At 51.5% G+C, this 23828-nt stretch overlaps 9 protein-coding genes and 2 non-coding genes across 11 annotated transcripts; 7 read left to right on the top strand and 4 right to left on the bottom strand.

Annotated features, from left to right (window-relative positions):
• The first annotated feature begins 311 nt into the window (after nucleotides 1–311).
• Nucleotides 312–2495, top strand: P174DRAFT_408723 (SET domain-containing protein). The gene is made up of 7 exons (XM_024824181.1): nucleotides 312–521; nucleotides 573–644; nucleotides 688–1047; nucleotides 1092–1136; nucleotides 1188–1414; nucleotides 1462–2026; nucleotides 2077–2495. The coding sequence occupies exons 1-7, from the start codon at nucleotides 330–332 to the stop codon at nucleotides 2416–2418; spliced, it is 1803 nt and encodes a 600-aa protein (XP_024681465.1). The 5' UTR covers nucleotides 312–329; the 3' UTR covers nucleotides 2419–2495.
• Nucleotides 2496–5176: 2681 nt separating this feature from the next.
• P174DRAFT_421900 (class I SAM-dependent methyltransferase) lies at nucleotides 5177–6388 on the top strand (the record flags this gene model as incomplete). Its single annotated transcript, XM_024824992.1, has 1 exon — nucleotides 5177–6388. One exon carries the CDS (start codon nucleotides 5177–5179, stop codon nucleotides 6386–6388), a length of 1212 nt encoding a protein of 403 aa, XP_024681464.1.
• Nucleotides 6389–8293: 1905 nt separating this feature from the next.
• P174DRAFT_432230 (uncharacterized protein) lies at nucleotides 8294–9606 on the top strand (the record flags this gene model as incomplete). Its single annotated transcript, XM_024825742.1, has 6 exons — nucleotides 8294–8541; nucleotides 8658–8729; nucleotides 8751–8929; nucleotides 8980–9180; nucleotides 9247–9372; nucleotides 9482–9606. 6 exons carry the CDS (start codon nucleotides 8294–8296, stop codon nucleotides 9604–9606), a joined length of 951 nt encoding a protein of 316 aa, XP_024681463.1.
• Nucleotides 9607–10513: 907 nt separating this feature from the next.
• P174DRAFT_504939 (phosphate transporter) lies at nucleotides 10514–12786 on the top strand (the record flags this gene model as incomplete). Its single annotated transcript, XM_024831239.1, has 5 exons — nucleotides 10514–10844; nucleotides 10904–11011; nucleotides 11059–11390; nucleotides 11437–12329; nucleotides 12383–12786. Exons 1-5 carry the CDS (start codon nucleotides 10785–10787, stop codon nucleotides 12784–12786), a joined length of 1797 nt encoding a protein of 598 aa, XP_024681462.1. The 5' UTR covers nucleotides 10514–10784.
• A 564-nt stretch (nucleotides 12787–13350) lies between these two features.
• P174DRAFT_t111 lies at nucleotides 13351–13421 on the bottom strand. Its single transcript has one exon. It is a non-coding gene; the product is annotated as a tRNA-Gly (tRNA).
• A 515-nt stretch (nucleotides 13422–13936) lies between these two features.
• P174DRAFT_421896 (uncharacterized protein) lies at nucleotides 13937–14653 on the bottom strand (the record flags this gene model as incomplete). Its single annotated transcript, XM_024824991.1, has 3 exons — nucleotides 13937–14223; nucleotides 14276–14363; nucleotides 14390–14653. 3 exons carry the CDS (start codon nucleotides 14651–14653, stop codon nucleotides 13937–13939), a joined length of 639 nt encoding a protein of 212 aa, XP_024681461.1.
• A 1222-nt stretch (nucleotides 14654–15875) lies between these two features.
• Nucleotides 15876–16660, top strand: P174DRAFT_461362 (uncharacterized protein; the record flags this gene model as incomplete). The annotated part of the gene is made up of 3 exons (XM_024829991.1): nucleotides 15876–16179; nucleotides 16206–16223; nucleotides 16359–16660. 3 exons carry the CDS (start codon nucleotides 15876–15878, stop codon nucleotides 16658–16660), a joined length of 624 nt encoding a protein of 207 aa, XP_024681460.1.
• Nucleotides 16661–17918: 1258 nt separating this feature from the next.
• P174DRAFT_t119 lies at nucleotides 17919–17991 on the top strand. Its single transcript has one exon. It is a non-coding gene; the product is annotated as a tRNA-Thr (tRNA).
• A 514-nt stretch (nucleotides 17992–18505) lies between these two features.
• Nucleotides 18506–20631, top strand: P174DRAFT_442733 (flavin-containing monooxygenase). The gene is made up of 3 exons (XM_024827644.1): nucleotides 18506–19292; nucleotides 19340–19962; nucleotides 20049–20631. The coding sequence occupies exons 1-3, from the start codon at nucleotides 18659–18661 to the stop codon at nucleotides 20583–20585; spliced, it is 1794 nt and encodes a 597-aa protein (XP_024681459.1). The 5' UTR covers nucleotides 18506–18658; the 3' UTR covers nucleotides 20586–20631.
• An 80-nt stretch (nucleotides 20632–20711) lies between these two features.
• P174DRAFT_452133 (uncharacterized protein) lies at nucleotides 20712–21750 on the bottom strand (the record flags this gene model as incomplete). The annotated part of the gene is made up of 2 exons (XM_024829057.1): nucleotides 21585–21750; nucleotides 20712–21468 (listed from the first exon to the last, which is right to left on the bottom strand). Exons 1-2 carry the CDS (start codon nucleotides 21641–21643, stop codon nucleotides 20712–20714), a joined length of 816 nt encoding a protein of 271 aa, XP_024681458.1. The 5' UTR covers nucleotides 21644–21750.
• A 475-nt stretch (nucleotides 21751–22225) lies between these two features.
• On the bottom strand, nucleotides 22226–23724 carry P174DRAFT_408715 (uncharacterized protein). The gene is made up of 2 exons (XM_024824180.1): nucleotides 23688–23724; nucleotides 22226–23637 (listed from the first exon to the last, which is right to left on the bottom strand). Exons 1-2 carry the CDS (start codon nucleotides 23688–23690, stop codon nucleotides 22288–22290), a joined length of 1353 nt encoding a protein of 450 aa, XP_024681457.1. The 5' UTR covers nucleotides 23691–23724; the 3' UTR covers nucleotides 22226–22287.
• Nucleotides 23725–23828: the final 104 nt, after the last annotated feature.

The following is a 23828-nucleotide window of genomic DNA, read 5'->3' as shown; positions in this document are numbered from 1 at the left end:
TATCAATTATAATGTGACTAGCACTAGGACGGACTAAGGAAGGTTGAGCCTTTCTTATAAAGTAGTAATTCACAGCGCGGAAGGGCCACAGTTTCTGGCACAAAAGCCATGCACAACTGTGTCCTTTTCATTGTCACCCAGACTTACTCCGTACTCTAGCCAATCGGGATGCCTTGACGTCAATGCGTTGAGTTGAGGGCTCTGATCGATGAGTCAGCAGCTTTTTCTGCGCGGGCAGATTCTTAGATACGGACGAATAGGGGGATGAGGGTATGGACAGTAACGCAACATCTTCGTCTCCTGTGATTGATATCTCTCCACTCAATGGCATGGCCGCTCCGCTGGTATCGCAATTGTGCACGTTGCTCGGCAACCAGCATTTTCCCTCGCAGCTGACATCGATTTTGAGTAATCGTAAAGCGAACGAGAGTTACGAGAGCAAAGACCATCTTGTGCTGCGCATAGAAGCGTCCATCTGTACAAAGGATGCATCTCGTTCGCCTCCTGACTCGATCCTTCTGGTAATTATCCTTTGCGGTAATGAGGCCCATACTGTATTCTTACATTATTAGGGTTCCATTGATCTGAAGAATGGACAAGTGATTCCAAGTTCCACAATCACTCCCACTGCTACTCCACCTCGAGTATGTCCATCTCGACTGGTAAAATAGTATGCTAATTTTCTAGGACGATGAAACGGACGAAACTGCACCATTAACCCCCAGATCAATCCAAAATGAGGAAGCGCATCCGCCCAAACGTCACAAGACGGTCAGCGGTTTGCGACCATCCCGGCATCTCCAGCCCGCTGGGACAACAGTAGAGTCACCAGAGCCGGACCATAGCGGCGATACTTCTTCTACAGAGGATCGAAGCACAGTCTCCAGATCAGTACGGCAGGTCCATAGTGACACCGGGTTCCCACAGCGTAGAAAAGCCGGACAGGATTACGCCGCGCCGGTCCTGGAACCTACATCAACCGACAAGTTGATTGCGGGGATCTGGAGACAGATGTACTCACCTGTGAAGCTGAGCCGAATTCCTGCTGTATGTTTCCAATTGGCTTTGCATGTACTTTGCTGATCGGACAGGTGGCTGAACCCACGATTAACATCCGCACTGGCGTCAGTGGAGATGTGAGTAAGCGGTGCTCGACTTGGATAGAACTTCGCTGAGAAAAGAAAAAGGTGTTCCGAGCTGTCAACACTCTGTGCATGAAATACTACAACCAGAGTCAGTCGTCTCGCGCCTTGGAGATGATCGTCCAGGCCTGCTGGATTGAATGCTATGAAGCACGGATCGCTGTCATCCGGCTGGAGAACCCGCATTTATCCAGCACCGAGACACGAATGACCGCGCTGAAAGAGGCTTGTGCAGTTCTTAATTGGAAGGAGAAGGATCTCCGGAACAGAATGTATCTCATCCACCATTGCCCTTTCCTACCTGACACTGACGACATAGGGCAATCTGGCGCGGCTACAAGGAAATCAAAGATGCCGGCGGCTGGCCCGCCCTGATCTTCGCCAGCTCCGGTGTCTACCGGTTCTGCAAATACCGCACCGGCTTCGGAGAAGGTTTCTCGACTCGTCTGCGCCATATCCGGTCGAGTTTAGAAGTTGCGGCGGACACCCTCCACCCCGAATGGAGGGATCTGTTGCATGTCATCGGCCAGGGGGATACTCGGCGCCTGTACCATGGCCACCCACATGAGTGGGTGACAGTAACCGGAGAGCCAGCACTACCCCTGCACGCGACCTATGCGCACCTCAACCTGCCGAGCGGGTTTCATTATCGCTTCATCGACGAGTGCGTGCTTGATACGGCAGTATTCAGGGACGAAGATCCCCGTCGCGTGCCCGATCTGGATCCGGATATCTGCCAGGTCTGCAAGTCGAAACAGGCCGACGACGTCGAACAGAACCAGTGCTCGTGTTTTCCGGCGCTATTCGGAGGCGTCAAGGGACCCGCTCCGGTGCAGATATTCAGTACTGCCAGCGGAAAGAACAATGGCGTCGTGGCGCGTGTGGTAAGTCCCACGCTACAGGTGTTCCAGGCACACCGCTGATGAAGCTGCAGAACTTTGACCGCGGGGCGGCAATCGGAGAATTCGTCGGGCTCATAACAAATGGTATCTCCGGCGTGGATGTCATGGTAGGCGGCACAAAGGGTAGGACGTACCAGATCTACCAGGGCGAGATGGGCAACTTTACCCGGTTTATCAACCATTCATGCCGGCCCAACAGCCAGTTCCAGCGGTTCTACTGGCGCGGTCAGGAGCGGATCATCGTGGTTTCGCGAGGTATAGTAGCGGGGAGAGAGATCACGGTCGATTACTCGGATCATTACTGGAAGCAGTTGAATAAGGTCTGCCTGTGTGGGGAGTTGTGTTGTCGATTTAGAGGGTCGGATCGGCAGTGACACTGTGGACCGAGTTGGAATCAATGATTTATCATAGAATCTACATATTATTCAGGCATTTAGGCTAATAGATAGGTAAGATTAGAAATATACTCAGAGTCAAAGTGACGAATTAGAATTCTCTATGCTTATGTCGGATTGCCCGTACCACTTCCGGCTTTGCACGGATAGCTCGTCCACTCCAGAAACGCTCGAGATGTCATACTGGATGAGTCATATAGATCACTAACTGACAGAGTGGAGATCTTCTCCAGGGAGATGGTTGACAGCAGGAGACTTAAGGCTATCGTACACGGGTTATGATTAGAGCCATACTACAGAAAATCCATCCTTGCTTGCAGAGATCTCCCTTGCTCAATCATATCACAGATACTAAGTTCAGGGCGAATGATAAGTACTCATGCTTTGCCAAGGTCTAGTTCGTCGAAAGCCAATATCACTGCATGATGCCATCAGAGACCTTACTCAAGACGAGTACAGTAACTTGGCTTTTGTCTCCTCAATAGCCTGGACCCCAGAGCCAGTACCTCTAACACATACATCATTGTTCTCAGCAACAGCAAGCCCAAACGGACAGAGCATAACCCTAACCCTCAGCAAGCACGAGGCCTCCCACCAACCAGACGTCCACCCAGTACACCATGGAGAATCAGCACATACACAGCCCTCAAGTCCAAGTACCGATACCTTACACCAACACACCACCACGATTAACTAATCACGAGTCCGCCAGTCCGACATCGACAGTCCGAGTCCGACCCTCCCGCTGGAAACGCTGCTACCTAACAGCCGAGCGCCACCGGCCTCCCCTCCCCGTAGATCGACTCATAGCTTTTTAGCCTAAGCATCACACACCTGCAGCTAGGTGGGCCGTCTCATCCTTCGATTCGTCATTAGAGGACGTCACGGAGCCGGAGGTTACCTTAGCCATCCTACATATAACCTGCATCGAGATCGGGGGATCTAGCCTGAAACTGGGACTGGTTAAGCTTAAGCTTATCTGGGTTTGTCCCGGATACTGTGACTGGGACTGGGACTGGTTCCTGCGTTGGATAACTCGGATCTTTCTGCTTTTATATCTTGATATACAGGAGGTACAGTAGAGATGCTCATGTTGCCACGAGATGATGCTATTTCTAGTATACTGGACACGTGACCATTCTGATATGATGATATCCGATGACTCCGCATGTCTACGAACATAATTTCGGTCTTCAGAAATTAGCGGACATTATGTTCTCAGGTTTGAAGGACGGCTGGATCTACCCCGCTCATCAGACCGTAGACTACGCTACAGACAAGCGGTAAATGTATACAAAAGTACCGTACCCTGGCCATAGGGCGGAGTCAACGACAGGGTTGATCTATTAAATGACGTGGCTAGCGTGGATAGTATTGTATTGCCGTTGTTGGTGGTAAACTGCGGTGTTTAAAATCGACAGACAATCCTTTCTGAATGGAGTGCATACGACGAGAACAAAGAGATGAAAATCTGTAGGATCGTCAGAGGTCCGAGAGTGAACCATGAGATCATAGCAATTTGATAATGGGATCGGCAGGGCTTGATGATGTAACCAAGGGACCGATGGGTCGACCATTATTTTGATTTCTAAGATCATAGCATGTCTGCCAGTATGCTATTACTATTACTTTTACAACATTATACTGCTCCATCTGCAGTAATCTGGATATATGATCCCATAGTTTGGATCGGCCATTCGGATATCCGGGTTTAACCATGACAGAAACTGTCAATGATGCCAGTCATTCTGACTAAGCATGGGGCAAGTGTTCGGGATAATGTCCGAAATTCGGGGAGAATTGCCTTATTGGAGTAATCCGTACAGCAGACTAATCCCAAAGCAGCCAAGGCCTAGCCCTTTCCATCAATCAAACTGTCCAAAGAAGTAAAAGGCGCGCCGAAGCCGAGCCGAGACATCCCGGTAGGGTTGAGCAATATGTACACGATTCTGTGCATAGCTTCTTCCACTGTAGAGACTAAGCCTTGTCATAGAGCTTCGATGGGTCTATATCTTGCGAGGAGTGCTTGGCAGGGTCAATTGTGTTTTGTCATATGTCATAGACAGCTAGTAGTAGTAGTAGTACTGTAATACGTAGTAGTAGAAGACCCAGGGTATAAGCAACCCCTCACGAGAGGGGAAGCAGCGGTCTGTGATAGCTAGCCTTACCAGCTTACATACTTGACTCATCTCTCACAGGGGTGTAGGGGTCTGTTCCTGTGAGGAGACAATCCCAGCGCCATGCTCATGCTCATGTTCGTTTCCGGTTCTTCTGCCGTCTTATCCCGTCCTTGTCATTATCAGCACATTTTTCCTTTTCCTTTTTACTTTTCCACTACTACGGAGGATGGATCTCCACATCCGACCCTTCCGTGAGCTTCCAGATCTGGTGACAAAGAAGAGTAATTTAGCCCACTGCGGCCATCGCCTCACACAGTCACCCCTTTAGGGTCCCCGATTTACCCATGGCAGGTCATATGGCGGTTATCCGAATTAGATAGCTTGCCCCTCATGGAAAACAAGCCGATGCAAGAGAAAAAAAAAAAAAGAAAAAAGAAATCTGTTTGACTCAACTGTGCTTTTAACTGCTTATAAATTCAAAGCGAGCCCCGCTCCTCTCAACCCGGGATGCTTGCCCGTCTGCGTAGGATGCCTCCATAATAATAGATATTCAGCATATCCCACCGGCTTTGAAACTCAGCTTCTCTTTTCCCCAGTCCGCTATCACCGCCACAACAATGATGGAAACACAGACCACAGCACCGGCGCTGGCGTCATCGCGCCAGTCCGGACGCAGCTCCGAGAGCAGTAGCTCCGTGGACGTCATTGCGCAAGAGAAGCAAAAGGTAGCAGCAGCAGCAGCATCATCAGCATCAGCGACCTCGACGGCAAGTAAAGACCGTCCGGACCTGCACAATTCAGCTTCCCCGAAGCGGTGGAAGACCTTCTGGGCCGCCTTCCGATACCTGCAGCACCTGACGCCCAAGCAGGTTGACGACTTCATGGCGTCATATGTCATCTATAACCTCGACTGGTCGGACGAGAAGCAGATGATCGAGACATTGGGGCCTAACTACCAGGAGAAAGTCGGCGACTGCCTCAAAGCGTACTACGGGGTGTTGAACCACCTGTGTGCGCTGGGCGACGTGGAGAAGATGTACATCCCGCCGTTCATGAGCAAGAAGGCGACCGTGCTGGAGAACCAGCTGCTGTACGAGGAGTCGATCGCCCGCGACATCGGGCTCGGACCCGGCGACAAGGTGTTGGATTTGGGTTGCGGCCGCGGGCGGGTGGCGGCGCACATGACGCAATTCTCCGGTGGTGCGCAGGTCACCGGCATCAACATCGACCCGAACCAGATCGCGCAGGCGCAAAAGTTTAACGACAAGCGCGGGTTCCAGAACAAGTTCGTCGTGCAGGATTTCAACTCGCTGCCGCTGCCGTTCGAGGACGAGAGCTTCGACGCCTTCTACCAGATCCAGGCCCTGAGTCTGTGCAAGGACCTCACGGCGCTCTTCCGCGAGATCTACCGCGTCGTCAAGCCCGGCGCAAAGATCTCCCTGCTGGACTGGGTCAGTCTGCCTGCGTACGACCCATCGAACCCGGAGCATGCGGAGCTCATGCGTCGCGTCAAGCCTCTCATCGGCGCAGTCGGCACCCCCACCCCGGAGATTCTCGAGCGGGCGCTCTCCGATGCCGGCTTCACGGTGTTGCGCTCGGACAATGCCAGCCTGGACGGGCTGCAGGCGCCGCTGATCGACACGGTCGACTTTTACTTCCGGTCCATGCGGCAGGTGATTCTCGGTTTGGTCAAGGTGCATGCGCTGCCGCACCACTTCAAGACTCTGATCAACCGGCTGTGTTTGGATGGTCAGGCGTTTGTCAAGATGGACCGCATGCGCCTCTGCAGTACAAGTTACCGCATCATTGCTCAAAAGCCGTCGCGGTGATCTAGTCCGTTCACCCCTTCACGACGAGCGCATTGGCAACAGTGGCCTCGCGGACAGGAGCCGCATCAAAGTCAACAGGTCTGCTGGCAGGATCAGACCACGCCACAAAAACCTCCTTTCTCCTTTCATGACAAACGAAAAATTCCATCGCGATAAATACGCGAAAGCCTAATCTAATTCAATTCTTATTTCCTTCGGTTCGATAGATCATGTCGAACAACGCAGATAACCGGCATTTGCAGGCAGCACGTGTCACGACTCACGGCCGAAGGATGCGGATGCGGCTGCGGAAATCAATGCGCGCCATGTCGAATCCTTTCGGTTTCGTTCTAGCTTAGTCTGAAGACCGTTGACACCGTGGTCAGTGTGTCTGAACCTAGCCACCACGTGCGTTGAGTGCCGGTTAGCCAGGTTCGCTCGGCTTTGGTCTAGGGGTACTCCGAAGTTTTAGGTGTTTTTTCTGACGCTGTAGCGTGGCCTATAGATTGCATTCGGGTTCCAAGCATATTCTGTGCGTTTTGTCCTGGTTTCATTCGATGTGGATAATCATTTAGTTCTTCTCATCTTGGCCTCCAGTTGGATACCCTGTAGAGTGGGAGTCTACGGGGTTGACTCTGTATATAGACATTTAATATATGATTGGTTAAAAGGATTCATATTGTGCCTGATACGTACTGACCTGAGGGATATCTACGAGAGTACTCCGTACTGGCAGGATCTCTGTCTCTCAACTTGCGCCTCTTCTTTCTGTTCTCAGCAGTAAATCCGACGCGGACCTGATCCACACCGAAGAAAACAAACTTAAAATTGTTTCTGGATCAATGATAATAATAAGAAGAATGGATCCATAGAAGCGCCAATTGATGGAAAATAAATTAATTCACTCCGCTGGGTACCTAACTACGCCTGTTATCTTAGGCGAAGAAAAGCAAACATGCGACCGCCTACCAGGATCAGGCTCCGTCGTCATTGCACAGGGACAGAGCTCTATCTAGCTTGAGCTTGGACTTTAAGGAATTCAATCATAATGTGATATCCGTGCAGACACGGGCCATCGAGGAGACATCTGAGTTAGGAAGATCGTGCCATGGCGCTTGTGGACGACCACGACTCAGGGCAGTTCACCAATAGTTGATTCTGAATCCATGGGTATGCCATGGTGATAGATATATTAAGTGCCAGGACACAGGACACAGCCGAGGAAGACTCAAAGGCAGAAATGCGCCATTGTCACGCCGTTCCAGAGGCTGACAATGGCCCCACCGGCTTATAAGCTTTTAACCGCAGCCATCCATTTGCGCACGTTGCGGATAACCCTGTCTGTTCTGATGGTTGATTCCCTGCACTTGGATGCATGCACCAGGCACTAAGTATGCACTTGCTGAGCAGCTCCACAAGACATCCGATCCAGTTGTCTGCTCCACGAGGGCTCAGTCTGTCTATCTATTTACTCATTCTTCCAGTAGTATTCTCTACGTCGTCTACTATTGACCATTTGACTACCTAACTGACTAGTTACCACCACTCTATTTAAGTTGTGGTCTTTCAAAATCCCCATCCGCCCTAAACTGGATCCCCATTTCCGTTATGGTCTCGGTCCAGTTCCCACCACCTTTGCGAACTCATGATTATCGGTCATAATTGAAGGCATAGGCATCATCCGAGCAGCCAGAAGAATGGGACTCCGATTCCCTGCGTCCATTTCAGCCCCATCGATCATATCTCGGAGATCAGCACGATCGCCACCCTCCCTCGTTGTTGTTCCACTGTTAGATCACTAGTGACCTATATCCATCGCTGAAGCTGTCACTTTGACGATCATATGCAGGTTCATCGTTTTATAACTGTATATTATCCCACCTTCTGGCAATTATATATGCGCATCGGCCGTCCCACACTGCGGCCATGAGCCATCATTCACTCTCCGTTTTCGATCACGACTGGCCTCTACCTCCTCTACCTCCCTCCCGACGCGAAAGCGCATTTTCCACCTCGACCTGTTCGTCCGGCTCAGCATCCGCAATCCTGGGTTCTCCGTCATCACCGTTCTGCCACACGCCCATCAGCCCCGCGACCTCGCCGGGGACGAGGTCGAGGGTCCCATCGCTGCATGATGATGTTACTCGCTTACAGCTCAGTCCGGCCGTGACGATGTACGTTCCTTGATTTGTGACACAGGGCCAATCTGTCAATCTGACTTGGTAATAGATCATTCGTGCGAAATAGCAAACTCTTCAAACTACGATATACCTACATCGACATCTGCAAGGATGCCACAGGCGCCCTGCGCGGTCTGGAGCTGGGGGCGGGATAGGGCAGAATTCGCCTTTTATCCATACCTGTAAGTTCGCTGCATTTATAGACAAGAAGCAAATCTCATGCAGACAGTCCACGGCACAAAACTCCCCGTGCCTCACCTCGAACACCCCAAACTTCGGGACGAACCCTCCCTCCGCATCTCCTTTCTGGAAGAGCAGACCGTGCAAAGCGCAAGCACGGTCTTTACCACCCAGCTCTCATATACCTTTGAAGACTGGCGGGGTTAGTACTTTGCCTCTTTTCCTCTGGGGTGATGCTGATGATACATGCAGACTGCGTGCAGTTCCAGGAGCTCATCCTGGCCGCAAAACTCGTTTTTATTGCCGGCATCGCCGAAGCAAAATCCAAGGGCCGTGGGGAGGAATGCATCAGCCAGAATCTACGGATCTTCCGCGGATACAACGGGAAACAGGTCATGCTGTTTTTCGCCAACTCGCAGCGCAAGGAGCTGAAGCGATATGTTTCGATCCCTGGTATGCTCTCCCTCTCAATCTTCACTTACTCTTATCTTATCTACGCAACTAAACTAACAGTGATAGTAAATTGCATCGAAACAGTGAATCCCGGCAAAAAAGCCGGTCGGCCCGTGGTGCTCGAGCTCCATCCAAACTTTGATATCCTATCGCAGATGAAATCACTGCACATCCAGTTCCTGGACGATCAGGGTATGTCATTTCTCCACTGTCATTGGGAGACCCGAGCTCACTAGCCGCAGATCGGAAAGCATTTTGCGCGTTTCTGACCAATCAGATGTTATGATTGTACCATATGCAGATACCTTATGGTCACCAGAGAGGATTTTCTGGTACCCTACTCCTAGGTCCCACGAGCTCGCAGCACAGGCACGGGCACAGGCACAGGCACAGGCACGAGGAGTGAGGATTACCAAGTACAGGTAATCGCCAAGGCCTGTGCAATGCTAGTGATTGGATATTGGGGTCACATTACTTAATTTCATATTATTTGCACGAGCACGGAGTTTAGGTCTTGGGATGTTTGGAATAAATACCCTGTTGTGCGTTTTGATAGAGTTTGGAAGATTATGGATGGGCCTTTTTCCCGGTGGGACAGTCGACGGAGGACCTTAGTCTTAGTCCTTGTCGTGCGGGAATTGAATTGACTTTTTGACTTTCCGATTTGCGCGTAGTAAGCGCAGACTGCGCAGTATTTTCCAATGCTCAGTAGTAATATGCTACCGTGAATTATTAAGGCAGTACAAAGGACCTAGTTCCCGATGAGCACCGACCGAATCCTTCGCACATTTCAATTAGATCCTACACGTGGAGTAGAATACAGAGTCATATATCCATGATATGGAGTGCATAGACAAGGCTATCTTCTCCGTACTGACTGTATCCCCACTCTCTGTATACCTAGAACCGCAGGAGTATTGTTATGTCATTGCCATGGTTCTAGACGCACCACAACGCCATGACATGTGCAACTGCAACAGAATAAACCTCCCGTAATGGTCCGGTCTCACTTATGCCAGGGACTCGTGTCCTCGTACTGAGACAGATAAAAGATATCTATCGGTTGATTTTACCCTCTCGTGCATACTGCGTCGTTAACGAAAGGAGGTGTCTCGTCTAAGTGACTTACCTGTCGTGACAGCGGTGATAAGTGGGGCTCAACGGGCCAGTGGTGAGACGGCATCACCGCACGTGCAGGCCTTGGGTCCTTAGGCCCCGGGAGCTTAGTGATATCGAGCACGGAGCGAGGCCAATAACGGCTGGATATGCTAACATGGTATTTCTCTGTCCAGGTCCTCTGGCGTGACTGCCCCGAAGATGTTCCTCGAGTCAGGGCAGGTCAGTGGCGCGTTGGTGGGATGACTGGGTAGGCTAGCTTAGCTAGAGCACATATTGCTTTTCTTTTCTTTTCTTTTCTTTTAGCGAGGCCAGAGCCGAACCCCTCAGGTGGTCAGTGGTCAGTGGTACTGCTAGTAGCCTCGCGGGCTAACTCTGCTGGCGGATTTCTCTTATCTAGCCCTGCATCTCTAGATCTGGGTGTACAGATCCATTGTGATTGTGATGTGATCATGTCGATCGATTAATCCATCATTTTTGCAATCAATATGGGCAAGATCAAGCGGTTGTATAAGACCGATCGGGCTCAGGATTTTGACCATGAGCAGGTATGTCTTATTTCATGTTCAGAGGCTGGTTGCAAGGCTGATTCTGATGGCTGATGTAGGACCGCCATGTCCGCATGCGCCAAATCTACGAGACGATCGATAGACAAGGATATCAATGGATTGTCGTGTTTGTTGCCGGTGTCGGCTTCTTTCTCGATGGATATACAGTAAGTGCTGCCAGTTGCGTGAAAAGACGAAGACTCAACTGTGGCAGCTCTTCGCGAGTAACATGGCCCTCCCCATGGTCAGCTACGTCTACTGGCAGAATAACCCCTCGTCCAAGAAACTCACCTACATCAACATCGCGACCCTGGCCGGCACGCTCTTCGGACAGGTCCTCTTTGGCTATCTGGCGGACCGCAACGGACGGAAGAAAATGTACGGGGTGGAGCTGATGCTGCTGATCACGTCGACGCTGGGTGTCGTCATGTCCTCGACTGGAGAGAATGGGAGCATGGATGTGTTTGCCTGGTTGGTCTGGTGGAGACTGGTGGTTGGAATTGGAGTCGGGGCGGATTATCCCCTCAGTGCCGTCATCACCTCGGAGTAGGTTACGCATTTGTTTGAAAAAAGATAAAGCTAACGGTGGTAGATTCGCTCCGGCTAAGCATCGCGCGCGGATGATGGCCACCGTCTTCTTCATGCAGCCGCTGGGTCAGATCGCGGGAAACATCGTCACCCTGATTGTGGTAGCCGTCAGCAAGAACCAGCAGCACGACGACCTCATCCGTACGTTTGATATTATGTGGCGGTGGGTGGTCGGAATTGGTGTCGTGCCCGGTGTGATCGCGACGCTGTTCCGAGTCGTCATCCCCGAAACGCCTCGCTTCCTGCTCGAGATCGAAGACGACCCCGTCAAGGCCGAGTTCGACGCCACCACCCTCTTCAACGAGACCCCGTCGCTGGACCCCGAGGACACCTGGAGGGACCTCCCCATGCCGGCCATGTCCGTCACGAGCCAGTGCTTCAGCGACGGCCGCTCGCCCTCGCAGACCGAGATCCTCCAGCCCGCCACCCTCAACTCGCACTGGCATCTGACCCGCAAGGACATCACCCAGTACTTCTGGACAGAAGGCAACTGGCGCACCCTCGTAGGCACCGCGCTGTCCTGGCTCCTGCTCGACTTTGGCTTCTACGGTATCGGACTCTCAAGCCCGCAGTTCCTGGCCAAAACGTGGGGATCCCTGAACATCCACGGCCGGGCGCCCGTGTGGAAAACCGACGACGACCCCAACGCCAACATCTTCGAAATGTTCATGAACAGCTCCATCCACGCGCTCGTCATCCTCAACATCGGCAGCTTCGTTGGCGGCCTGCTCATGATCCTCTGCAGCCACAAGATCGACCGCACCGCCTTGCAGAAGTACGGCTTCCTTGCCCTGGCGGCGCTCTTTATCGCCCTAGGCACAATGTTCATCACCGTCCACAAAGAAGGGCCTGTGGCGGTTATTCTATACATCATCGGACAGCTCTTGTTCAACTTTGGTAAGCATAAGCCCCCCCCCTCCCCGCTTAGATGCCTCAGAATGACGAGTCAGGCCCCAACGCAACAACATACATCATCCCCGCCGAAGTCTTCCCCACCCGCTACCGCGCCACCTGCCACGGCATCAGCGCCGGCGCCGGCAAGCTCGGCTCCATCCTCGTCCAGGTCTTCTCGTCATACTACAACTTCGGCACCGGACCCGGCAAGGAGCCCACCATCCGCCACGGCTGGATCCTGATCGTCTTCAGCGCATGCATGATCCTCGGCGCCGCCGTCACGCATTTCTGGATCCCGCCGGTCCAGCGTGACGCCGCGGGCAAAGGCCAGTTCTGGGGCGGGAGGCACGAGTCGCTGGAGACGCTGGCGTTGGGTCGGCTGGGGTGGAGGAGTCGGTATGCGGTTAAGCAGTCCGCGCGGCCGGCGCAGGTGTCGGCGTTTTCGTATGAGCTCCATTGATTTTTGGACAGCTTATACCTTCTTTTGTATATATTTCTTTTTTTCTTTTACCATACCAAAATATTCCGGTAGATAGATGGATAATAAACGGACATACATCTCAATCTGTCGGTATCTCAAATGAACGACGTTAGGAAATCCCGCTTCTCGGACTGGAGATATCAATTTATAGCTTATCCGGCCTGTACTCAGTCTGTTGTCGCTCGACTGGAGAGTCAAAGGAGGAAGTCGGGGGTGTTGTACAGTGTACAGGGTATACGACATCATCTGAAGAAGGACGGCATTGTGTAATTCCAGAGGAGCTAGTCTGTGAGGACCGGAAAGAGTCGACGGGTTCTAATGATGTCGTTAAGATGGCAGACTATGCATGCTGAATTGCTGCATTTGTACCCTGACCATAAGCCAGAACAAGCTGTCTGATGTTGTTAGTCTAGTGCTTTCGAATATCGAAATTGAGATGATGAATCAGTTGACCATGAAAAACAATCCAGAGATGAGTAGCTGGGAGAAAAAAATATCAAAAAGTGAGGGCTAAAACGAGAGTCGGAAAGGGAAAAAGAAGACTGCATCATCCGTGAATCGAACACGGGCCTCGTCGATGGCAACGACGAATTCTACCACTAGACCAATGATGCTAGTTATTATCAGATCTTTCCTTTAATGCACTATTTACTAAGCCAGGCAGAGTCTCTGATTGATATTTGATATTCGCAGGTTGGCGTGTCATATATTCCGTGTCAGGCGTTTCTTGACAAAACAGTGCCATTGACTCCCGCATACCCGCTGATCTGCCAAGTATGCATGGTTGTTGTTGTTACTAATACTATGCTGGACGACAACTGGTTTTCGCCCTTGCTCTAGCCCTATATCATGGTGTTAGACTGGACCGCATCAAACTTAATAACCCAAACTCACCATGAGCACATTTCGATGGATGGCTGTCTACTTGGAGATCAAGGACAGGTCAGTCATAGATCCATAGGAGCTCTAAGTTAGTCCAGGTGCCTGTAACCGACTGTCACCTCTAGTGATGTGACTTTACAAGACTACCTCTGCATCGTAGAAAGCCTGATCACAAAACAATTACAATCACTACACTATTGAAAAATGTTTAAGATACATCAGATCCCCGCGCACGCAAGCCAACGCCCTATGACTTAACATCAGATGTAGGAGCCACTTTAAAAGTATCATCGCTCATCTGCGTGACCATACAAAAATTATCTCCCGTGTCCGTGAAATCAACAGTCGCATCCTTAGACGTCGCCGCGGTGATCGTCCCAACATTCAAAGATGAATCGCTGGAAACGTAAAACACCGGCTGCTGCGGGGGGTTAAGGATGGCATAGGGCGTGTTCGGCTGGACCTCCCAGACGCAACTGGGGACAATCTGTCCTGAGCCCGGGGAGACGACCCCCAGGCCGCAAAACACGTGTGCTAAAGCCCCTGGTCAGTACAGCCTTCAAGCTGCGCTAGGATGGACGCTTACCAGCAGGATTCGTGTTATAGTTTTGTGTCACGATTCTTGCCCAGTTACCTACCGCGGTCGTATCTTGTGTGGGCGGGGGAAGTAAGGACTGTTGTTCTGGATGTTTACGCGTACCACCTCCGGGGGAGTTATAACTGTCGACTCTTGGATGCTGACGTTCACTCCGGAACCCAGGGGCTGATTGGGGCTGGTGCCGCAGACGACGGCAGTCGGCAAGTCGATGGTAAATGTGGCGGTATAGTTGTTTGCAATCGTCGCTGATTTCTGAGTGACGCACGCAAGAGGTGAATATCCAGAAGCCGGGAAGGGTCGGTAGAAGAGAGAGTAGACTTGGTTGTTTCTGCTGTTGTTAAGGACTTGAATAGTAAAGGACGACATCTTGGTTATCTGGGTACTTCAGTCCAATACGCGAACACTGGAACACTTAGCTGGGCATTGGGCATAAAGACTGCTCGATACACAGTTTAAATACGTCCTCCACCTAGCACCTTATGGGGAGCATGGAGTACACTTCTCCGGGGTTTGCAAACTATCATGAGGGAATTTTACTTCTCCAACGACATGCGTATCACGCGGTTGTAGACGTGATGATGAGACTCGGTCTAGACTGTGGAGGTTGTAGATCCCCATCTAGGTAGCGATTGATATGGTAGACCTTAGGAGAGACTGATCAGGTGCGGCAGTGGCATCCGATAACTGATACTGCGCCTGATGCGCCTTCCTTTCTTGATCCAAGCTGATTATCGTTGCTTGAAGCCTCAGAACGTAATCGATCTGGAGCCATGGCCTAGATCTCGACAATAAGGCAAACCTACGGTTATTGACGGGAAGCAGGATCCAGAGCAGGAGTGACTTTTTTGTCTCCCTTGCGCCCTAATTAAGAAAATTCGAGGCGGACAACAAGGAAAAGATGAATTACACTTCCTTTCGGATGCAGCATGAGGGAGAGGGAAACGTAGAGTATCTCGCTCCCTATTGACCAGCTGACAGTGACTAGCTTGGCCTGTATTGTCTTCTTTGGGAGGTAGGGCGCATACTGCGGTAGCCACATAGCAAGGCTTTCACTGAGCTTCAGAGTTGCAGCCTGGGCTCTCTCAAGTATCAAATCATGATATTTCTACGGCCAAACTAAACTATGTTCTTGATGCGAACCATGAGAACCATGAGTTCCATGGCTGATCAAAAGTCAGATTAGCATATGCACGCGTGTTGCTGGCCACTTGACCAGGGTTGTGAGAGTCAGTGCTAGATTGATGAGCAGATGCTGATGCGGTAAACAGCAGTCATCCTTTACCTTGAAGTGGCGGTTCGATCGATTTGAGTTGAGTACCAAACAATGGAATCCTGTGGCAACTCTTCATGACCAGATGATGATCTGTTTTCGTTCTGTGGTGCTTTCGGTGGCTTAGAGTGCAAGCATCATGCTTCTAGTGCTGCGTAGACGATGGCGTGGAGCATCATCGTAGCTCTAGATGCATTCGACGTTGAGGTCGTCGAGTATAAAATCAGCTTGAATGTCGCAAAGTTCCAGAATGCCCCGTACCAGAATACCTATAACAGAATAACTTGAATCTACTTGAGAAAAAACAACTCCACCAAAATGTCCACGACCTTCACTATCCAGGTGTACAACTACAGTGGCGCGCCACGCAACTATCTTCTCTTCCAGACTGTGCCCGTTCCCGATGGCCAGCCGGATATCTTTGCCAACGTCTACCAGTCATCTGGACAAATTTCGAGCGGTTATGACTCCCAGGTCACCTTCGAGATGACCGATGAGTTCTTTGCGGTGCTGGGAATGAACCCTACTCCGCTCGCCGACAAGGTCAAGGTCACCACGGGTTCCGCAGCGTCAGTCACCCTTTCTAGTGGTGAAACGCCCCCGGAGCAGCACGGCACCCTGTGTGTGTTGACCACCTCGAGCGGCGAGTATCCCAGTTGGCAGAACGTCAGTCAGACTCAGAAGACTGAGCCCAATGCCTTTTGCATCTCCTGCGATGGCACGTTCGAGTATCCCACGGAGAGTAGGTCCTCCTGCTGGTTTCCGTAAAAACTGGCAGTCCAGCTAATCTACAAAATACAGCCAATATCTTCATTGGTATGGGGGCTCGGGATCCTTCCACCCAGGGCATCATCCCGGTGGCAACCGTGCCCGCAAGTCCCAACTACGATTTCTACTTTCAGCCAATCGTCAAGTACTACATTGGCACTGGTGACTATGAGCCCGGAACCGTGGTCAACATCACGGAGATTGGACCAGTTTTGGAAGTGGACTTCACCCAACTACCCGGAACCACGGCCGTCTACACCCAGGGCCGGGACAATAATTACACCCCGGGTCCCCCGTCTGATAGCGAGGCTGCCAAAGGTCACAAGAAGAAGTAACTGACCGATTTGGGAAGTGTACCCCTTCAACCGGGGTACAAAGCATAGGGGCTCAACCGATATTCAACATATCCAAGGGAAGAACGGCAGAAGCCGGTTATGGAAGCTGCTCGCCATGGCTTTGATTGATTGCGTATCATGTAACACTCATTTAGTAGTTTCAATACTATGCTCATGGTTATCCTTAAACCAAGCAGTGACTCAGTACGGCACACTTGAAAATGTCCGAATTTTCAGGCAGGTGAATGGGCAGAAGCAAACACTCAAAGCACAGGATCAAAACTATCCAGGACATATACACGTCATGGACGATCATGATGTGCTCCATGCACTGTGAACTAAGCTATTAGGAAGTCAGAATATCACTCGTTTAAGCCAGGCCCAGCTCCCCCGGGGGCCAGTATAGCGAAGAAGCGAGCCGGGTAGCTGCACCGCGTGGGTTGGCCCTGTGCCTTGGGGCGAGATGCTTCTGTCAACCACGAAGTAGATACTTCTTGCCTCGGGTTTGATTTGAGCCCTATCTGGCTCAAACTTCTCCTGGACTGCAGTCAGTGCGGTAGAGTTGATGCTTGCAGGACAAGGGGAACCGTAGAAGTCAGGATTTGCGGTGGGGGATGATGGCTTTATGCTGGACAGGGCGTAGGGCTCAACACGGCCACCAGCCGAGACAAGGCGCAGGGCTGAGACATGCAGCAGCAAGAAATTTAGCGTGATATACTAAAATGTGCCACATTCAAAATGCACCAGAAAATGCATGATGCTTATATGCGATAAGCCTAGAGGTATATGACTAGTTAGTTATGGGGTCAGGCCCGTGGCGACGAGTGTCAATGTATTTGCTTAGTTTGGGTACACCAATGCTCCCTAGACCGGTTTGATAGGGTTATTGTAATTCTATTTTTATGGCTAGGTGTTCTCTAACATCGGTACTAGCATTCTCGATCTTCTGGTCACATTGTGTCAATTCATCGCATGAGTTTGCTCTTCTTGAATATCACCACACTTTAAAAATATGTTGCCCTTCGCGATGCGCACCAACGAGATAGTAAACAGACCTTAGATTCACCCAGGAATCGGAATAAACAGGTCTGATTCTCTGCATTTATAGCAATATCACAGTCTAAAGAATTTTGCTCCTGTCATATAAGAACTGAAGACAATCGTATGAGGAAATATACAATAGGTTCTCTCGGTGGATTCTTCAAGAGCAATTATATTCGCTCATATACTATTATTCAAGCTCATCGAATATCTACTAGCTCGCATAGCTCAGTTGGTAGAGCGCATGACTAGTAATCATGAGGTCAGCGGTTCAAATCCGCTTGTGAGCATTTCTTTTTGTGTTTTTAGGGAGTAGTCTCCTTTTTTGCTGGTTCTTTTCTCTCGCGCAACCCGCTTGATCCACTTTAAAGCGGGTGGATGTGGAACCCGTTCAAGATCGTCCGACGTGTTGTCTACCTAGTATCTATGACATGTCCAACCGCCAGAACCATGCCGTAAGCACACATAAAAATGCATAATGCCTCCGCAGGTAACCCCGCACGTACCCATCATATGAGCTGATTCTCAACACGTCTAGCTAGCTAGCTGTCATGGAAATGCTGCAATTGCTGTCCAGACATGTCCAATGCATACAGCATGACCAATTGGACATGTATTTCGATTGAATTGCGGGAACAAATTCAGCACATGCAGGTATCTCATGCAATGATCTCCACTGTATAGCACACCAGAACCAGGCTTCGTCCAATTGAACGGGCCAAGGACTGCTGTGATACAAATACGTGTCATCAGCCATCTAATGTCCTTTCAAGAGGTATTCGACATTGCCCAGGCAGCGTTGAAGCCTAGGGAGCGCGTGTTTCTGCCATTTTGGGGATTGACGTTACCCCGCAATTTCTGATTACTCACTGTCGATCTTAAGGTTCTTAAGGAGCAATTGCTCGAGACGACATTCATTGTCTCTTGTCAACTTCTCTTCCACCTGATATTGACAAAATGACTGTTCCCATCACTGATCTTCCCTCCAAGGATCGAATCGAACCAGGCTCCTTCAATGTCCCCGTGGGAAAGTTCCCCCAAACTGCATCCTCCACATCTGTCGATGCGGCCAAGGTCGCATCAGATGTGATTGATCGTTTGAATAATGCCATAAAGCAGAAAAACTACAAGGCCGTCTCAGATCTATTTCTTGAGGACGCCTACTGGCGGGACCATCTAGCGCTGTCGTGGGATTACCGAACCATCAAAGGCAGAGAGAAAATCGCCAAGTTGCTCGAGCATTCCGCACGGCTGGCCCAGATTGATATTGACCAGTCATCGCCCTTCCGTGCGCCCCATGTTGGCCCAATTGATGCGTTTGGTGAGGTTACAGGTGTGGAGTTCTTCACTACATTCGCAAACGATGTAGGGCATGGAAGGGGCGTGGTCCGCATGGCGGAGAAGGACGGCGTCTGGAAAATCTTCACTATCTTCACGACTCTCCAGGAGCTCAAGGGGCACGAGGAGGCTGTGAACACCCGTCGACCACTGGGTGTGCAGCACGGAGCGCAATTAGGCAGAAGAAACTGGCAGGATAGACGGACGTCCGACTTTGAATTCGAGGAAAAGAACCCGGTTGTCCTGGTCGTTGGTACGTCACCATCTCTCGACTGACGAGGCGTTGTACTGACTTGACAGGTGCCGGTCAATCTGGGCTCAGCGTCGCCGCTCGTCTCAAGATGCTCAGTGTCGACACGTTGGTCATTGACGAGGAGGACCGTATTGGAGACAACTGGCGGCGGAGATACCACCAGCTCGTGCTGCATGACCCCGTGTGGTTCGATCATATGCCGTACTTGCCCTTCCCTCCGAGTTGGCCGACATTCACGCCGAAGGACAAGATAGCCGAGTTCTTCGAAGCGTACGCTAAGCTTCTTGAACTCAACGTGTGGACGCGGACCAAGCTCAAATCGTCCTTGTGGAGTGATGATAAAAAGCAGTGGACCGTCGTGCTTGAAAGACGACGAGACGACGGCTCGGTCGAGAGCCGCACCCTTCATCCACGACATGTCATCCAAGCTACTGGCCATTCCGGAGAAAAGAGTCTACCCCGGTTCAAGGGGATGGAGTCTTTCAAGGGTGATCGTATTTGCCACAGCTCCGATTTTACCGAAGCAAATCCTGCGTCCAAGGGCAAGAAAGCCGTGGTCGTCGGATCAGGTAACTCTGGCCACGACATTGCGCAGGACTTTTACGAAAAGGGATACGACGTCACGATGGTGCAACGGAGCACAACATGTGTGATCTCATCCGAATCGATTGTCGAGATCGGGCTCAAGGGTCTCTACGAGGAAGGCGGCCCCCGACCGAAGACTCGGACCTGTACCTGTGGAGCATCCCCAGCGAGCTGTTCAAGGCGCAGCAGATCAAGTTGACTGTCGCTCAGAATCAACGCGATGCCGCGATCCTCCAAGCATTGGACAAGGCTGGTTTCAAGATCGACATGGGCTCGGACAACGCCGGTCTCCTGATGAAGTACCTGTCACGAGGCGGCGGCTACTACATCGACGTCGGCGGCAGCCAGCTCATCGTGGACGGCAAAATCAAGGTCAAACAGGGCCAGGAGATCACCGAGGTCCTTCCCCATGGACTTCAGTTCGCGGACGGCACGCAGCTGGAGGCCGACGAGATCGTCTTCGCGACCGGATACCAGAACATGAAGACGCAAGCGCGGACCATCTTCGGCGACGAGGTCGCCGATCGTATCGAAAGCGTCTGGGGATTCAACGAGGAAGGCGAGATGCGCACGATCTGGCGGAAGAGCGGCCATCCCGGATTCTGGTTCATGGGCGGGAACCTGGCTCTCTGCCGGTACTATTCGCGGTTGTTGGCCTTGCAGATCAAGGCCCTGGTGGAAGGTATCACCATCTATGGAGCGAAGTAGACGCATAGACTAAGTGGAAGACTGGAAAATTGCAGCTCAATATGACCGTCATAATCGTTAATTCTGCACTGGTTTCTCTATCTCAACTCAGCCACCCCTCCTGCGCTGCAACCCACACCCCCGTCGTCAGAACCATTGTATAAACAGCCGTCCTGAACTGCCCTCCGACAGTTCAGACTCATCCGTAGACGAGCCCACACATTCCCGAAGCCCCTCAAGCGGCAGCCGTTCCCAGCACCCAACCTCAAATCCCTTTTTCGTAAGCGACGCAACCCGCGCCCCCCGCCGCGTCTTCATATCCACAATGCCCAACACGAACCTTCCACTGTCCCCTCCGGCCCCAGGCGCCGGATCCGTCGACGACGAAGAGAACGACGTACTCCTTTTCTTCTCCCCCCGCCTCTTCCACTGCAGCACGTACTCCCGGTTGCCCTCGCCCTCCCGTCCCTGAAACCGATACCCACTACCGGTTGTCACACGCGCGGACCACGTGCGCCCTGTCAGCGGGAAATGCACCTCCGCCTCCGCCTGCCCCGGCCCCGGCTCCTCTTTTTTCGCTTTTGTTTTCTGTGCCGGTGGGTGGTAGATCACCCCGACGACAGCTTCATGGCTGGCATCTGCCTCTGCCTCTGAGCCTGAATTGTGATTGTGGTCATCACCAGATAACGAAGCGTATGCCTCGCTCTGGGTAATGTACATATCCCCCGCATGAAGCTTGGGAAGAGTCGCGCACGGCCGGGCCGCAAAGCGCGAAGGTTGCCAGACCTCGAGGACGGGGAGAGGCCGGGTGGATTTCGAAGAGAGGTGTTGGATTTGGAGGAGGAGTTTGGGGTGAGGCGGAGGCGTTGGCTGGCTTTTGGGGGTGGGTGGGCGAGGGGAAACACTGATTGTTCTTTCGAATGTTTGGTCTTATTCTGGTGCGGCGGGATGCTATCCTCGTTACTTCGTATTAGTAGTCTAATTCATATTTAACGCCATTTGGATTTGTGGTGCTCATACCTGGTTGCGCTCTCTGTATCGCTGTCGCTGCCGCTGGGGGCGGGAGAGATGGAGTCCATATTGTGTAGTTTGTGTAGACAGTCCAATGAACCAAATGTAAGCGCAAGAATAAAGGCTTGAGGTTAATATCTATATCTTTTAGTTGATTGATGAGCAGGTGCTGATGCTAAGCTTACTGCAAGAATGAATCCAAGTGCTTACGGCCTATTTATACATGAACCAAAGTAAGTAACACAGTCCAACGCAACATATTCCCTATGTGGAACAAATCGTATTCGTATCTAAGCTGTTGCTCAAAAACAGACAAACGGATACACGGTACACTATAGGCTAAGCTAACTAGACTAGAACCGCACCATTTAGAGACTGGCTGCTACGAGTACGAGCGGAACCAAACTTGGCAGTTGAAGGGGAACGGCGTCGGTCCATGCCGATCACCGAATTCTTCTGCCTGATTATGCTCCAGGATGATTCGTCTTTGAGGCAATCAAGCTTAAATTATTTTTGGCATCTTTTAATTAGTTGCCTCGGGAGTTCGACAGGCTGCGAGATTCATCACGGCCCAATCGAAAAAGTGGGTAAACGAGTACGAGCCCGTTGCCAAGTGAAACGGGTGATTCAGGGACGCGGACGGACAAGCCGTGATGCTAAATTTGACTATCGGAAATAATTAAGGTAAATAGTAAGCAGCAAGACTCGCAATTCACAAGGCACCCCAGCGATCATCCACTTGTCGGAGATGTTCAAACTCGTCGGCCCACCCATCATGCATAGCGTCAATTGTGATACCACGATCCTTTGCAACGGCATACAGCCGGTCGCAAGCAGCTCGAGCTTCCCGGAGAACCGCTTCTGGCGCCTGGACCTCTTTCTTCCCATCCTTGTCACCCTCATAATGCAAGTCGAGCACAAATCCCAGCTTCTTCAGCTCGGGGAGATACTCCTTCGAGGCAAAAGACTCTATCCATTTCTCCCACTTCTTCGACTGACACAGGGATGCAGGACCCCGAAAGTAGAGGGCCGACAAGTTCGGCGGGAACTTTGTATACAGGTTTGGCAGATACTCCCTATCCTCGAAAATATCCCCCACGCTCAACCGCAGCGTCCGCAGGTTCAGCAGATGCGGGAGCACACTCACAAACATACTCTCCTTCGCAAACTGGAAATCCAGCCCATGCGTCGAGCGCAGCGTCAGCGTCTGCAGATTATCAACCACATGAGGCAGCGCCACCGCCATCCGGCAGAACGCATCCAGTGCGTCGTTCTCCACGATTTCCAGCGTGTCCGTGGTGACCTGCGCAGGGGGTCGGTTCGCCGACTCCACCTGCGGATTGGGCTTCGAGTACTTGTCCGTCATCCACTGCGCCACCAGTTCAGGGATATACGTCACCTCGATCTTTCGCTCCGCCGGTGTCCCCTCATCTACTGTGATGTATCGCGGCGTTGCGTCACCGCGATCGATGGCTTCGCGATTTGTGCGCTGCAGTTCTGTGTTTGTTGGACCCTCGAATCGTAGACCGGAGGTGAAGATTAAAGCGAGGTGTTTTACTCGGCCTTGCAGGACGAAGGGCGTTTGGATGACCTCGCCCGCGGCGGAGCTGATCTCCAGTCGTTCGAGGGGCCAGTGCAGAGGCATTTCTTTATCGTTGAGGCCCTCGTCGTACCCGCTGTTCATTTCCAGGTCGCGGATGTTGGTGAAGTGCTCGCTGAGGATAGACCATTCCTTGTCCGAGGGGGTGTTTTCCTCGATCCGCAGGGAACTGGTGTCCTGGGGGATGCTCTTGAGTTGGGAGATAAGGTTGGCTTTGTGGCTGTCCTGGTCCTCGCTATTCGGCCCTTGTACCCGCACTGTGGGTGTTGAGGATCCGCTAAGATTTGGACCGTTCTGAGTAGCATCTACCGTAGCGGCGCGTAGTTGAGTGAAAGCGGGCCATTGTCTAGGCTGGCCACTGGGTTTGCTAGTCCTAAATGATGCTCCAATTCGCTGAGTTGTCCTTCTGGAAGGAAGCGACCAAAATCGCCCCTTGAGGCAGGTGGATAGATAATGACTGCGCTACTCTGGTCAGCTCCAATTCTGATTACGACGGGCGGTAGTCAACTCACCATGTTGATTCTGTAGTAAGCAAGGGATGAGTAGATGACGAAGTGTTGGAGTGTTGTCCAAATTGAATATCATCTTATCGGGTTATCCTTATCGCTTATCTTATCATTGGGTTGTTTGCTCTGTTTGTTATCCATGTATGC

The sequence above is a fragment of the Aspergillus novofumigatus genome, assembly GCF_002847465.1.
Source record: "Aspergillus novofumigatus IBT 16806 chromosome Unknown P174scaffold_5, whole genome shotgun sequence".
In the NCBI taxonomy this organism is placed as follows: domain Eukaryota; kingdom Fungi; phylum Ascomycota; class Eurotiomycetes; order Eurotiales; family Aspergillaceae; genus Aspergillus; species Aspergillus novofumigatus.
The sequence above is the reverse complement of the archived record's forward strand: the minus strand, read 5'-3'. Positions and strand labels throughout refer to the sequence as shown.

What these genes read in the sequence shown, in the direction of transcription:
- P174DRAFT_442733 (XM_024827644.1), top strand. Translation starts at nt 18,659, where the DNA reads ATGACTGTTCCCATCACTGATCTTCCCTCCAAGGATCGAATCGAACCA. An exon ending in CCCGGTTGTCCTGGTCGTTG is followed by an intron (nt 19,293 to 19,339) that starts GTACGTCACCAT and finishes CTGACTTGACAG; the next exon opens with GTGCCGGTCAATCTGGGCTC. An exon ending in TGATCTCATCCGAATCGATT is followed by an intron (nt 19,963 to 20,048) that starts GTCGAGATCGGG and finishes ATCCCCAGCGAG; the next exon opens with CTGTTCAAGGCGCAGCAGAT.
- P174DRAFT_408723 (XM_024824181.1), top strand. Translation starts at nt 330, where the DNA reads ATGGCCGCTCCGCTGGTATCGCAATTGTGCACGTTGCTCGGCAACCAG. An exon ending in CTCCTGACTCGATCCTTCTG is followed by an intron (nt 522 to 572) that starts GTAATTATCCTT and finishes TTACATTATTAG; the next exon opens with GGTTCCATTGATCTGAAGAA. An exon ending in CCACTGCTACTCCACCTCGA is followed by an intron (nt 645 to 687) that starts GTATGTCCATCT and finishes CTAATTTTCTAG; the next exon opens with GACGATGAAACGGACGAAAC.